The 15,200-nt window shown below is 42.5% G+C and overlaps 2 protein-coding genes across 2 annotated transcripts in view; one reads left to right on the top strand and one right to left on the bottom strand.

The window, feature by feature from the left end:
• Positions 1-9,566: 9,566 nt before the first annotated feature.
• Positions 9,567-13,679, bottom strand: SLITRK2 (SLIT and NTRK like family member 2). Its single transcript, XM_053990254.1, has 2 exons — positions 13,519-13,679; positions 9,567-13,039 (listed from the first exon to the last, which is right to left on the bottom strand). The coding sequence occupies exon 2, from the start codon at positions 12,994-12,996 to the stop codon at positions 10,426-10,428; it is 2,571 nt and encodes an 856-aa protein (XP_053846229.1). The 5' UTR covers positions 12,997-13,039; positions 13,519-13,679; the 3' UTR covers positions 9,567-10,425.
• Positions 13,151-15,200, top strand: part of LOC128814565 (mucin-1-like) — a 37,897-nt gene continuing 35,847 nt past the window's right edge. The window contains exons 1-3 of the mRNA XM_053990510.1: positions 13,151-13,410; positions 13,474-13,754; positions 13,851-13,992. Coding sequence (XP_053846485.1) covers positions 13,151-13,410; positions 13,474-13,754; positions 13,851-13,992 — 683 coding nt within the window. The remainder of the gene's footprint in view (positions 13,411-13,473; positions 13,755-13,850; positions 13,993-15,200) is intronic.

Raw genomic sequence — 15,200 nt, 5'->3', positions numbered from 1 at the left:
ATCAAAGGTTCCAGTGAATTTCTTTGAGTGTTAGCAAAATTGCTTAATCGAGGATTTCAAAGGGTGATCAAAACTGTTTTCAGTTATTCCTGACTTGCACTTGTATCATTCCAGACTGAGCTGAGTCTTTTTCCCTAGTACATTCCTTTATTTAAAGGCAATAGAAAGAAGAGAAAGCAGTGAATTTCAATTATCAGAATCTTAATGTGTAGGAAATATTACTTCAATTCTTCCTCTGGAACATCTGAATAAGAGCAAATAATAGCAAATAATTGCAAGTTCTTCACTAATAAAAAGCAGAGGAAAAAAAGAAACAATAAGAGAACATTTTCAGAAATTGGATTTTCATTATCTGCAATAACACAGGAAGCTTATCTGTGGTGAAGAAAGCCAGTCTGATTCTAACGTGGCATAAATATTTGCATGATAATAAGGTAATGTATTTTAGATTAAGTCAATGTATTGCTCACAAAGAAACAGCTGTGGCCATCCTTGGGAAAATGTGACTTTCTGGATGTGACTTTGTGCATGTCTCAGGACTCTGCTGCTGGTTTTCTTTGAAAGGACTGAATTTACTGTTACAGTGCAGTTACAATTGGCTACAGACTCACATCCAGACTCTGAGGGTGGCAGAAAAGGGATGGATGCAAGAGCTGCTAAAAGCTTTGATCTTTAGGAATAAGTGAGGAGTCCCAAAAGGAGAACACAAAATATGCCTGTCTGCCTCACTGTGCTGTATGACTAACTCTTAAGACCTGAAAATTAAAAGGGTTTCTTGAAGCACCAAGTGTATAAATGTATCAACCAAAGAGTTTAGTACAGAAATTTTCCATTTACATCCCAAAATGAACTAGATGGTGAACTTTCAAAGATCTCTTTCTTTTCAAATGTGACTAAAAATTCCAAGGCAGTGGCAAATTGTATTGGTTCTACAGCAGTGGAATCGAAGTGAACAACACAGTGCACTGACAGCACTGATCCATTATTGGTATAAATGCTGACTTCTCAAGTGAAGGGATTTACAAAACAAAACAGCTGCATCCTCAGCTGCTGTAAACCAGTTCTGTGATGTTTACGGAAGCAAACACCGTTTACAGCAGGTGAGGGTCTGGATATCCTTCCTCAAATAATAAACTCTGTTTTCTTAGGAGAGAAAAAATTATCCCCTAAAGTCCTGAAGATGAACATGTTAAAGGATCACTTAATATTTACTTTCCTTCATTCAGATTTCTCTGAGAATTTAATAACAAGTATTTTTAAGGACTACTTTGAACTACCTCTTTAGATGTACTTCTGCTGGTGCAGGACAGATGGTTTACCTTGCACAGCCAGAAATAATTTGTATGTACCTTGTATCTTATGTTCTATATAAATGGCCTCTAAACAATTGCCAATAATCTAGAAGTATGAAATTGTGCATGGGATCAGAGCACTTGTTCCATCCAGCCAAAAAACCCCATGTCACTCGCAGTCTAGAAAACAGGAATAATTGTTCACATCCCATTTTATGAATCAACAAGAAAATGAGAGCATCAGTCTTAGCACTCTCAAAATTTAGATGGGCATAATAGCCAAATATAAAACAGAACAAAAGGCCTAGCCAGTGAATGAAGTAGGCTAATCAAAAGCAAATTTAAAAGTGGAGGTGAAGTTACGTCTCTGTTGTGTTGAATGGATGTGGTGCCACAGATTCTTTAGTCCTACATTTAGAAATCAGCTCTCTTAAACAGAAGCATCAGATTTCTAGGCATGCCATGAAAGAGTGTGGAAAATGGTGGGCTTTCCTACACATAGTTGGATTTTACAGCATGTAGTTGGGCTATATATGGAAAAATATGCCCACAGTCTTCATTCAATGGACAAGAGAATTATTATGGCAACTATAGAGTAGAAAGAAAGACATTAGAGAGGAAGGGAAGAGGCTGACAAGGAAAGTTGAATGAATTTCTTTCTCTCCCCAGAGTGCCGGGCTCTTATTTCAGCAGCTGTCTGCCACTCAGAACCTCTCTTGGCTTGCTTGCCAGCATAAAAACTGTCAGCAATAGCCCAGCTGACTTCACACAGAAAAAGGTGAATAAAAAAAATGACTGGTATGCTGAGAACTATTTTTGAATGGATTCTATAGGGCAGAAACAGACAAGGTGATTCAACTCAGCCAGAGAGGAAAAACTAAGGAGATGGGGTACTATGTATTTTCAAAGGTTTAAAAACAAACTGTAGCTTTTGACTTCCCATTTTATTCCATACATGTCATATCCTTATACAAGGAGACAGTATCTTTTCCCTGTACAAGGTAATCTTCATGGTCTGTTTTTAACTGCAAAGACAGAAAACAAAACTAAATCTGACATGTCGACACCACATTCTTAGATCAGAAAAACATATGCCAGGGAAAAGAAGCAGTACACTGTTGCTGCATTTGGATGAAGCTATAAAGGCTTTGAAAAACAATTATACTTAATATTTCTCATCAGTAAATCCCACTAGACTAAGGCAGAAAATATCATCCTCCTTATTTAATGATGCAGAAATTAAAGTATGGGGACACAGGTATGCCTTGTGCAAGGTCATGGGCAGAACAAAAAGAGAGCATTATTTTTCAGTTCCCAGCAAATGAGCTTTTAACTAGGCCCACTGCTTCACTATCTACAAAACAAAACAAAACAAAACGATAATATAAACAAACTCCTTGGTAGTTGAATTTTAGGCATTCACTATGACATATCCATTAGGACTCTACTGCTAGAAATTATCCTCATGCATTATTTGGAGAGCAAAAAGAAGCCATGGCAAATGTAAGCCACCATCAAACAAATTTGTAAACATTGCATTACGGAAAGGAAGGCCACATCAATAAATATAAGAATTATATACTCAGTTCTCTTAAGTAACTCATGAGTTGGATGTGATGGTAAATATGGTTCCAGAAAATACAGACTACAGACTATACCAATAATTAAGGTGTGAACTACAGCATGAAGCATTTTCCCCACTTCCATTATCTCTTCACATGAGCCATGCTGAATGACAGTAAATCTGCTCAGACTTTAAGGCTGGGATTTCTCAGCTCTCCAAGGGAGCCTGTCCAGTTCACTCAGCCTTTAGGAAAGCAGCCTGTGTACCATCTCTTTAGATGTTCCACAGAAAAGTAGGCATTTTTGTAAACTCTTTGAGTCATAAACTCTAAATTCCTTAGTTTTCTGGTAGTCTCCTTTTAACATCTTGACAGTTAAGACAACTATAATCTACCTTTTTTTTTCCCTCTTTCCCCCACCTCCACTATCTTGCACAAAAAATCACCAAAAAAAAACCCCTACACAACACTGTTGTTAGAATACCTTTTGATTCCCTAGTAATCATAATAAATCCCTCTGAAACCTTCATAAAAAAACCCTAGAAATCTGAAAGACTTTTCCCAACCTCTAACTCCCTCTCTTTTTTCTATTATAAGCTGAATATTATAAGGTTTTACACAGATACTTATTAGCATGTATGTGTTTCAAATTGGAATTCATCTGAATAAAATCAGCAGCTTAGCAGAACACAGCAGATGTGGTGGGAGCAGTAAGGCTTTGGGTAAAGCTTTGCTCACTTGAGTGATCACTGAGTTTCTAAAACTTCTGACTTGTTCAAGTCTCAGCAACCTGATACATGAGGAACTTGGCTACTTGTGAAATAAGATAAAGAAAAACCAAATATTTAGCTGATTCCATTTGACCTCCATAGCAAGAACACAGTCAGGAATAATCAAGAATTAAAATTTAGAAGAGATAGAATAAATCAAAGGTTCCAAGCAAAACCCCACCCAGGAGTAAGAGATGTGACAGCCAAAATGTTGCATCACTCAAACATTACTGACAATCTGATCCTGAAGTATAATCTTGGAATATGCTGACTTCAGATTTCTGGGAAGGAGCATTGAGTCTGGAAAACTCCCAAGTGGGAGTTTTTAAGTGATGGTAAGAAGGACATAGGCATTTTTCTCTCCCCTCTGCCACTCACAGCCATGGAGTTCAATGGGATTGTTCTTCTTTAGTGAGATTCCTGTCACTCGTGCCAATCCCAGGGCATCCCACAGAGGCACACAGGTGTAAAACTAACAAAGGTACTCTTCACCTGCACCTGAATTCCTCAGATTTGACTGTACCCTAGAATTTTTAAAAGCCTCTCTGACAGCTTTGCTTCCACATCATGTTGTACGTTCTTTTGTGATTAGAAGAAAATGTATGTAGTCATTATATTTTCACAGTTCTCAGATAATGTTGTGTTCATTTCAGCTGTCTGGCTAAGATGATGGCATGCATGAAATCTGTAACAAATCCCTGGGAAAAAGGACAAAACTTTATAGCATGGGAAAAAAAAATGCCTTAACTCCAGCTCCTTTGCCTCTCAGTTGAGAAGTTTTCAGAACTAAAATCAAGATGTTTTAAAATAGACTCTGTCACATTATCAGCAATCTCAAGGTGTTTTTTTTTTCTAGGCTTTTGTATGGAAATATGTCTTATCTCAAGAGGAGATAACTACAGCAGGTTATACATTAGCTGTGATTTTTCCAATGCAAAGTGCATTTTTTAAAAGGCTGTTCTGCCTCCTTCTCAGAAGATAACTGGTGATTAACAGTTCTGGCTCTGGAGAGCAATGCACAAGCTGGACAAGAAGACACAAGGAACCTGTGTTTTCAGGGCACAAATCTACACTTGCTCTGTCACCACCGAGAATCTTGATGTCATTATATTGCATAACTTTGTAATGCTGATGTAATTTGTTATACTGCAAATATGTATTTACATTACCTTGACTGCTTCCTTCCTTCTTAAGATCACCTGCAATGTTTTGTGTTGCTCATTTTGTAAGTAGCTACATTCACTGATCTGAACAGTTTGCTGAGAAGTTAGTTTGTACCAAGGACCTTAGAAGTAAAAAGACTGTGGCATTAAATGCACCAATGGTGAATTCATTTCATTTTAAGGGACAGAAATAAGAACCATTCAGAAATACTGCAAATAGCTCTGCTCCTCCAAACTTCACCTTGTTTGCTTTCTCATACTGAATGCATAAGCAGTGCAGTATAAGTGTGTGCACACAGGGTAACAGCCAGGCATGAGAACAAATCCTGAACACTTCAGTCTATCCTCAAGGATAACGGAGGTACATCTGGCCTCTAATTTCATCCCTCCAAATGGTTAACAGCATGTAACAAAATCTGCTGCTGTATTCACAGGGGTGTCCTCTGTGTTTATGATCTCAGGAAGAAAGCCACTTTTATGACGTCCTGTTTTTCAAACTTCACTCATACTCTTGAGCCTATTTGGTCTTGAGAATGACTGCATCTCTGACTGCCACTCCAACATTTCTTTCATTCAAAACGATCTATTCATCTGTATTCATAAACATGTCAATCTACTGGTTCAAAAAATCCAACCAACCCTTCAAGAACAAAAGAACAACAACAAAAACCTTCTCCTTAATCCACCTCCCTCATTAGCTAGGATTAAAAACCTTAGTCAAAATGATTGGCCTTGTGCCCAGAAAAGCTATGAGATCAATAATCCAAATAGACTTAATGATCCTCTTAGAAAAGAATAACTTTTGTACTTCTACGGAACACTTAGAAAAAGTGATGGGAAATACACAAGAAGTGTCACATCATCTGCATAAGTTAATTTAGGTTATTTTGAAGTTCTACAGTTGGAGAAGGTCTTTGGGAAATAGTTTTTTTTTCCTTCTTCTCTGTTAAAACAGACATTTATTGTCTGCAAAAAACTGAAAAATCACAAACTGTATCAGTGATTAGCCTGTAACAGCCTAGGAAATTTCATTAACATTTCCAGTATCTCATTTCACTCATGAGCAGTTTAAAATTATTGTATTCCTATACAAGCTCGGTATTCTATAAGACCTTTTTTAGGCAATTTAACTTGTTGGTATCCTTATTTTGACACTACTAATTACAGCTTCAAACTTTTAAAAAGTGTGACTTTTATTTTACAAAATAAAAGTGTTGGTGGGAAGAAAAAGAAACCCAAACTAAGCCCTACTTTATAACACAAAGCGGTGTTGTAAAAAAGTCAGTGCATTTGACCAAAGCAGGGTTTAAACTCCACAGGGAATGCTTCTCTCATGGACAGGAAAAAAATGTCTTGGAGTAGATACTGGCAGATACTCAGCAGAGCATGGATGTTGTATGTGGGTGTGCTAGCTGCAGTCAGCCCAGCCTGACCATTTTCTGTGTGGGAATTAACTGTTATCAGCACTCATTATCTATCCTCTCTATACTTCCTGGAAGAAAGCAGGCATATCTGTAGCCCAATTCACACCTTGTGTTGTGAGCAGGAATAAATCCCCTTTGAATGGCCTGGTATTTTTTGTTATTTACTTTAGAGACACACAATCAGTTTGAGTTTAAAATTTTAGTAGCTAATTTTGGCAAGATTAACTCATGCGGAAGAGAACTCACCAAAATTACAACAAAGAGTGATCTGATGGCAATGGTCTCAGCAAACTCATCCATTTGCCCTTGCTCAGAAGAGCTGCTTGCATAGACACAGGTGATGCCACCTGCCCCAGGCTGCCACACAGGCAATCCTGCATGGAATCTGAAACGCTCTGTGATTTTAGACTTCTGTTCTCTATCCAATGAGGGGAAGAGGGAACAGCTAAGCAGACTTTCCTCCAGCACAGCTCCCAGGAAAAACACTGGGATCAGGTGTCACATTTGACACAGGCTACTCAGCAATGGCAGGGCAGGAGGTGAGGACTGAGCTCAGGGTGGAGCAGGGACACCAGCTCCCTTCAGAGTTGAAACAGGTCCTGCAGAGCTTGCTAGGGATGGAATGGAGAGCCTATAGGGACAGAGGCAACCGGAAAGACTGGGACAGGATGAGGGTTTTGGAAGCAGATAATAGAGGTGAGGTGGGAGCTGAGCAAATGCTGGAGCCCAAAAAGGTAAAATCTAATGGAAGACAGAGACTGCAGAAAGGAGAAGCACCACTGGGCATGTGGAGTGGCTCTGCAGCAGGCTTGAGGACACAAAGAACACTTTTTCCAAAAAGTGACATTTTTTCTGTCAATGGGGAGAAAAAGGGAAGTATGTTGATAAACTTTATCTAATACTTACCCAGATGGTCTCAAAAAAGAAAAAAAAAAAAAAAGTATTCATGCTTTTGAAGTGTAGCGCTCCTTATTTTCACTAGATGTAAGTGCATAGTTTCCACAGTGCTTCAGTCTGCACTGTTACTGCTTCTGTAAAGGTCATTAAGTTCACTTTCACAACAGAAAACTTATGAAGAAAGAAAACTATTTGCCCCCCATTTTCCTGAGGGAATAAAAACAACTTTGCTAACCTGGTTACATAATTTTCACAGTTCAACTTTTCAAACTGTGAAAGAAATTTTTTTCAGACTCATTATCAAGCCACGACTCAGGCAAGCAGCTCTCCCCTAACAAGCAGCAGCTTCCAGGGCAGCACAGCTGAAGAAATGTGGAGAGCTTCTATACAGCAGCTGCTGACACACTTTCCCTGTTAAACAAATCTCTTTAAGTGTAACTGAAAAAAATCTTCTCTTTCACCTAGACACTCTATGAAAAGAATTGCTTAAAAGATGTCAGCTGAAGGATATAAAAACAAACCTAAAAGATCTACAGCAATAATAATTTTTAAGCTGGTACTGGTGATGCAAAATAAAATCTAGTCACTAAATAAATTCCACTAGGAAACCTAAGGAAGTGTAAAGCAGCCTCTGTAAAGTATGGTCGTGCCACCAAAGCAAACATCAAAGTACAGAGACTGAAGCACGAAACCCAAACAATATAATGTTGCTGAAAGAATCAATTGCTTATCTCTGTTGTTTGCAAATGCTAGAACACTGAAAATACTTCTGTTGGAAAACTTAGCTATTTTTCTAAGGGGAAAAAAAACCTTTATAATTGGTTCTAGCTCACTGGAGAATAATAAATAATAATATCCTAGCTGCTGCCAGATATAACATGGTACTTGTTCCGCAGGAAATACTAAACTCATACCTGGAAAGAGTTAATAACTTTACTTTAAAATAATACTTATACTTTTATCAGTGTTTCAGTAATAAATGCTTTTAATTACCCAGGAGAAGGAGCCATAATAAGACAATCAGTACTGGAAGCTTTCAAGCAAGTACCTTGCTCAAAGATGGATGTAATTCCAGTCAAATGTTCCAAGTTCAACTAAAGTGATACCATTTCACCTCCTCCTTGATGTGAGACCATTTTGAAGACTGATTCTTCAGTAGTTCATTGTAGCATTTCAATTTTAAACCTGATCTAATGAACAGCCATAGGTGCTATGGATTCTAAACATAAAGAATTGACATGTTAGCATATTAATGTACTCAGATGTCACATAAATCATTAGAAGGCATTTTACTAAGTGACTCAGATAGCTGGCAATACACGTGCAAAGCCTCTCTAGCTCTTAAACATAAAGCAACTTCCTTTTGGCAAAGTCCTGATTAGAACAACATTGATTGTAGTTATTTATAGCTGAAATGCTATTGCTGAAAATTTCTCCAAGTTGTAGATACTGTATTATTAACTATAGTAAAGCTCTAAAAATCAGTCAGCAGAGGCCACTTCAATCTCTGCATGATAATAAAGGATTATTATGTGCAGTAACCTATTTATGAAAAGGAAACAGTGTGCTTCTTTCAGACCCCATCAATTGCTTTAATAAGGAATTGAAAAGCCTGGCCTACTTTATATGCAGATCACCATCCCAGTTGCATAAGGATTTAGAACAGACAAAACAAAACTGGTTTTGTTGTAAATAAGGGCTGTTTGTTTAAATTGCACAATAATGTTTGCATCTAAAAATTATTTAGAAGCTAATAAGGCTTAATAAAGTTTGACTGTTTACTTGTTAATAAAAATGGTTTCAATATTCTCCATGAAGGAAAAGTAAATTGAAGGTGATAATATAAAGCTTGAAGCAAAAGAGGCCTGAGTTAATGGGAAAGGAGAAGATTCATTGCGTTTGTTCACTGATGGGCTTAAGAAAACAAGTGTTGAGAATGGAATTCAGTTAACTTAAAACATTTTATAAAATTTAAGATAGTGAATTAATGGCAGTTTTTTTCTAATAGATTAGAATTATTGCAGTATTCTGCTTTAGAGACAAAAAGTATAGACATAGACATAATTCAGACTACCAAAAGTTAGTGGGATGCACATACTGATTTCAGCTACCTTGATTTGGAGGACTCTGGAGTCCTGGGTTCAAATTTTACCTTTGGCATTGGTTCATTTGCCTGTATATTAATAAATTTAATGAGGTGTGGGATGACCCCTGCTGGTGTCCCTGCTTATGAAAAAAATATGTATCTGGCAAGAAGAGGACATGGTAATTTCAGTCCAAAAAGTTACAAATATAAATTCTGTCCCAAAATGTATAAAAATACCTAATCCAATGCATAAAATATTATGAGTAATGTTCTGTTAAGTATGAAAATAATCTTAAGCCATTGAACATTACTGTGTTAGAGCTGCAATGCAATGTATTAAGAAGGACATTAATTGTTCAGTTCACTATGACATTGTGTTAAACATCTTTTATTAATGAGCTAATAATTAATAATTAATTCCTGGCTGAGGCATTTGATAACCTCTAGTCCATTGCTAAATCCTCTCAGTTGATTTCTGTGAGTCACTCTAAACAAACCTAGAGGGAAAAAACACCCCAATAATTTACATTTGAGTCTGTAAGGTCCTAAAACTAGAGTCATTTAAAGAAGGGCAGCTTTCCTATAAATCAAACCTTCTGATTTAATGCAGCTGACATATAGATCTATTTTACAATTATTTTTAATTTCAAAAATACAACACATTAAAATAGGTTCAATTTATCAAAGCTAAGAGCAACAATTAAGTAATAATGTACTTAAAGTGCAAAGGCACTTTAACACAAAAAAGTGACGCCCAGTGGCTATAGTTGGTAATTGAAACAGCAGTACTGTATATTATTATTTACAAAAGAAAGTCATAGTCCAGGAAAAAAGATCTTTGGAGATCTTCTACATAATACATTACGTTTCCATTTTGAAATGAAAAGAAAAAAAAAAAAAAAAACAGAAACCCAAAGACCCCCTTCCTCATTTCTTTCAAAATCAAAAAAGAATTATGCAAGATCTATTACAGAAAGATACATTTGCAATGACAGTTCCTAGAGAAGGGTCAAAAGGAGAGAGATATAGAAATAATTTAAAGGGAACGTTGTAAAAGCAACACTACATCCCTGCTATGCTGCAAGGATTCCTTTTCTCTCTCACTCCTTCTCTGATTTAAAAAAGTGGAAATGTTGGGAATGCGACAGATGACATCAGTACTGAGTTCAGACTCAAAGAAATGTGATGCTGAGCTCATTAAAAAAATTTCCTTTGTCTCCCACCTCCCCCCTCACAGCTGACTGATTGCAGTTTGTTTTTCCAGAACTTCGAGGTAGTCTGGTTCTGTTTGTAGCTTTCCTTGGAGTAAAGGATGCTCAGGTTTAGACTGTTCTGCAAAATATTTCCTTGGAGTTCCATATAAAACAGTTTTATTTATCCTGTCCTGGTTTTGGCGTCTGGATTCATATGAAGGGGCAAACTGCCTTTTGGGTAAGGTACAAAAGTTATAATGAACTAATCCTCCGGTGGGGAGTTCCTTGACCCTTTCTGCAATATTTTGATACAGGAGCTCTGGTTCCCTTGGTGAGGACTGCTTTTCCAGCAATTCAGCTGCACTGATGGTAAATGCAAGACTGGTGGGGTCTTCTTTTTTGTGGTCAAGACTGCTATAGCTAAACTCATGGAGATTCCTGTAATAGGCAACTGGATCCCCTTCCTTTTGCATGTAGATTGGGTTTTGGCACATCTGTCCAACAGGAGGGGGAATGTAGTTATAAACATGTCCTTCAGTTTTATCGTGGGTCTCAGTGTTGTAAGACCCATACTGGAGCTGAAATGAACTTATATCTACGTTGTTGGCACTGCTGGGCATGCTCTGCACCCCCTTCCGGCGCTTAAGGACAAAGACAAATAGACCTGCCCCAAAACAAACAGACAAAATAAACACAACCAGCAAGCCTAAAATTAGGACAGACAGCGGAACTTCAGTGTGTAATTCTGGGTAGGAGCTGGGTGAGACACCGAGATGGGGCGTATCGGTGTTCTGGTTCATGGAGAGGACAGAAGAATCTGACAAGTTGGGGTTCTCTGGGCAGATGGCTTCTTTGCTCAGGAATTTCAGATGCTCTCCAGAGTGCTTGGTGGGAGACTCGCATATTACTTCATTGATAACTACAGGGGGATTTGACTGCTGGTTGTTCTGGTCAGTGACTTTCTCTATCCAGTTCCTCAGCCCCAGGATGTCACATGTGCAGTCCCAAGGGTTCTCTTGGAGGTCAATCTGAATCAGAGCTGAGAGCTGGTCCAAGACTCCTCTCACAGGCAGGTGTGAGAAATGGTTGTTCCTAAGGTTGAGCCTGGTGAGGGAAGTGCCTCCAAAGACATTATCAGGCAAGGATCTGAGCAGGTTGTTATTGAGAAACAACAGATGAAGATTACTCAGAGCATCAAATGTGCGTGGCAGGATCTCCTTAATGACATTGTACTCTAGGTAGAGATACTGCAGGCTGTGCAGCCCTTCAAACATGGATCGGTACAGAACCTCAAGGTAATTGCCATTAAGGTAAAGTCTGCGTAAACTTGTGAGGTTTGTAAAGGCACCTTCTTGTATCACTGCAATTCTGTTATTTCCTAGATGTAGCAAATCCAGAGAGCTGTACTCTGTGAGATCCGTTCTATAAATGACTTGCAGATAGTTACTGGTAAGGTAAAGTTTCTTTGGACTGGTTGGCCTGGGGTGCAGATCGGAGATGTTACTTATCTTTTTCTCTTGGCAGTTAACATTTAGGCCATTGTCTGAGCTCTGGGACGTACAGATGCAGCCAGCTGGGCAGGTGATGGGCACAGGAGACTTTGTCTGGTAAACCATTATAGGTCCAAATATTTGTCTGTCTTTTGACACGGAGACACGGGGGGTGGGGCGGTTCCTAGTTTTGGGTGGCCGGCTGGCTTTTGGGGCCCTGGTGGGATTGATGGCAGAGTTGGCTGTGGGTGATAGCCTTGAGATGTGTGGGTCTGAGAGGACAGGGTGTTTTTCCCTCTGGCTTGGATCACTGGAACTTTTCCTAGGGCAGAGATCTTGCCTGGTGAGCTGGGTCACATCTTTCCCATGAAGCCTGAAGGGGGTTTCACAGACTATCTCACCCACAAACACGGTGATGGTGTCTAGCCAGGCCTTGAGTGGCAGCAAGTCGCAGGTGCAGTTCCAAGGGTTTTCCTCCAGCTGGATTTCCATGATGCCTCCAATGTGCTCCAGCACACCAGCAAAAGGCATCATCTTCAGCCGGTTCCCCCGCAGGTCCAGGTGAGTGAGGAGCACAAAGCGGAAGACATTGCTGGGCAGGGACAGCAGGAGGTTGTCATTGAGGATCAGCACCTTGAGCTTGTTCAGCTTGCTGAACGCCCCTGCTTCAATGGCACTGATGTAATTGTAATCAGCCTGCAGGTACTCCAGACTCTCCAAGCCCAGGAAAGTGTCTTCCTTCAGCACTTCCAGCTTGTTGTTGTTGAGGTGCAGCCTCTTGAGGGTGCGGAGGCCGCTGAAGGCCCCTGTGCGGATCTCCTGCATGTCGTTGTTGCCCAGGTGCAGGGTCACGGCGTTGGAATAGTTGACAAACTCATTGGGGAACAGGCGGGTCAGTGCGTTCCCATTGAGAAACAGCTGGTAGATCTTGGACGGGGGCGGCAGGAGGAGGCTGACAGTTGTAAATCCCTTGTTTTCACAATTAATGTTCAGCACGTTCTCCTTCTCCTCGCAAGGGCAGCGGCTCTTGCTGCAAATGTCTTTGGCAGGTTTGCGACTCTCTGTCCACGAGATCCCAGCCACTGTTAACAAACTGAGCAACCAAACACCCTTCAGCATCTTTATGCGCCGTCGATCCCCGCTTTGGTACCTACAGTCAAACCTTTTGAGACAGGTAAGGAGAGAAAGAAGAAATCCCCAGTGAACACGGCCGGGAACAGAGGCTGCACGGGGAGAGCGAAAACAGGTCGGAAGGCTTGGGGGGGAAGGGGAGATGCAAGGTAGCGGCTTCCAAACTCCTCTGGAATCCCCCCCTTCCTCTTCCCTGCTTTTCCTCTCGGAAAGCGCCTGCGGAGCTGCTATGGGGGAAGCCCCATCGTGGAGCTCCCCGAAACTGGGGTCCCTAACGTTGGGCTCTCCGCCTGATCCCCCGTCCGTCGCGGCCGCCACCTCCGCCCCGGCGGCCGCCGGCAGCACGATCCCCTCCCCGCTGCCCGTCCCGGGGCTACGGCGCACCCGGCTGCCCGGCTCCCGGTGCCTGCCAGCATCTTAAACCGGGGGACACACGGACTGACGGCAAACCCTCCCCCGCTGCAGCGGCGCCCCCAGCCCGCGCTCCCCGCGCCGCCCCCGCGCTCGTACCTGCTCTCGGGGCGCCCGAGGGGGCAGTGGGGGCAGTGGCCGCCGCCAAGAGCCGCCGCGCCCCGGGAGCCAGGCGCCCGGCGGCGAGCGGCATCGCCCGCTCACGCCTCAGCAGGAGCCCAGCGGGGCGCCGCCGTCCCGTCCCGGCCCAGCCGGGCCCGTCCCGGCCGCGGCTGTGCGGGAAGTTGGGCCGGGCGGGGGCCGAGAGCGGCGGCGCTGCGGGAGCGCGGGGCTGTGCGCGGGGCGCGGCGCGGCGCGGCGCTTTTGCCGGGTGCCCCGCGCGGAGCCGCGCTGACGTCAGCCGGGGGCGGGGGGGACACGTTTTTTCCCAGCCCCCCTGTCCCGGTCCCCGTCCCCCCTTCCCTTCGTGGCTCTCGCAGCCGGCTCTGCTCCCGGCTCGGCTGCTCTTCGCGGGAGCGCTCTGACAGCACTTGCAGGACAGCGCGGGCACTCGGAGCCGGGAAGGGGAATAAGGTAACAAGCGGATTTACCTGGGTCCGGAGAATTTTTGGCCCCGAGTCCCTGAATCCGCGCCCTAAAATTAGAGAGCAAGTCAAGCAGCTCCTTCGGCAAAAGCCAGCCGGCAGGCGCGCACACCCCGCACACACGCACACCGCACAGAGACACGCACAGCCCTCACACATCCTCCGCACACGCCGCACAGACGCACACATCACACACATGCACAATCTGGCTCTGGGAGCAGCGGTGCTGCAAATCCTGATCTGGCATCAGCATCGATCCCCCGCTCCGGCTGGAGCAGCCCCCTTCCCAAACTGCCGTGTCGAGCTCTGCCCAGCACACTGGTGTTTTCTACACGTTCAGGGAAGTTCAACACCTTCCACCAAACCGGGCTGTCAGGCAGCGGCAGTCCCAAGCCTCAATCCCTGCACCCTCTGGAACGCACCCCCGAGTACTGAGCAGCCAGATTTAACCACACCTAACACCAGCATTCCCGCTGGCTGGATTAGTCCTACTGCCCCGTTGAAATGTTGTGGTGTAGCATTTGGCTGCCTTTAAAAAGAGCACGATATTGGATCTGGGTTATTGTGACTTTGCTTAAACTCCATGCCCTGGGCACAGATCTGTGTGATGGGAAAGGGTGGCTGCTCTTGGTCTCTATCTAAAGGTAAAACTTTGGGTTCACGCTGGTGGTAGGGGACAAAAAGGCACTCTACAGGGAATTTTTAAAGTGCTAGCAGGGCAGGGTGTATTATTGCCAGATTCTCATAAGGTATTATATGCACTTAGTCTCTAGAATGTAAAGGTTTGCTGCAAAAGAGTTCTGAAATTGGCAAAAGTGATACTGTCATCTCGTGGTACTCTTTAGCCATTATGTATCAGAGCCCACATTTTAGGAGCAGCAGAAATGTACTGTCTATTTTTATCTCTCTTGTTGATGCTGGAAAAGGTAACATCCTGCAGCAGGCAGCGCAGATGCCTTTGCAGTGCTCCTGGACAGGAATAGTGCTGGAGTTCGCATTTGGGATTGAAGCAGTTGCAGCTCCCCTATCTAAGATTTGGAGAGGTTGTGACAAGAGCAGGAGCATCCCACACTGGAGCACGCTTTTGGTGTGGTGCTGTGTGAATTTCAACAAGATTGGGATTCTGAAAGGCACTAAGAGCTGCTCCATTCTGACTCTCTTTATGCAGCTGAATTCAGGAGCAAAAATTGCTAAGAT

The sequence above is a fragment of the Vidua macroura genome, chromosome 14 (assembly GCF_024509145.1).
Source record: "Vidua macroura isolate BioBank_ID:100142 chromosome 14, ASM2450914v1, whole genome shotgun sequence".
Classification (NCBI taxonomy): domain Eukaryota; kingdom Metazoa; phylum Chordata; class Aves; order Passeriformes; family Viduidae; genus Vidua; species Vidua macroura.
Note: the sequence above shows the minus strand (reverse complement) of the source record. Positions and strands in the feature narration are given on the sequence as shown.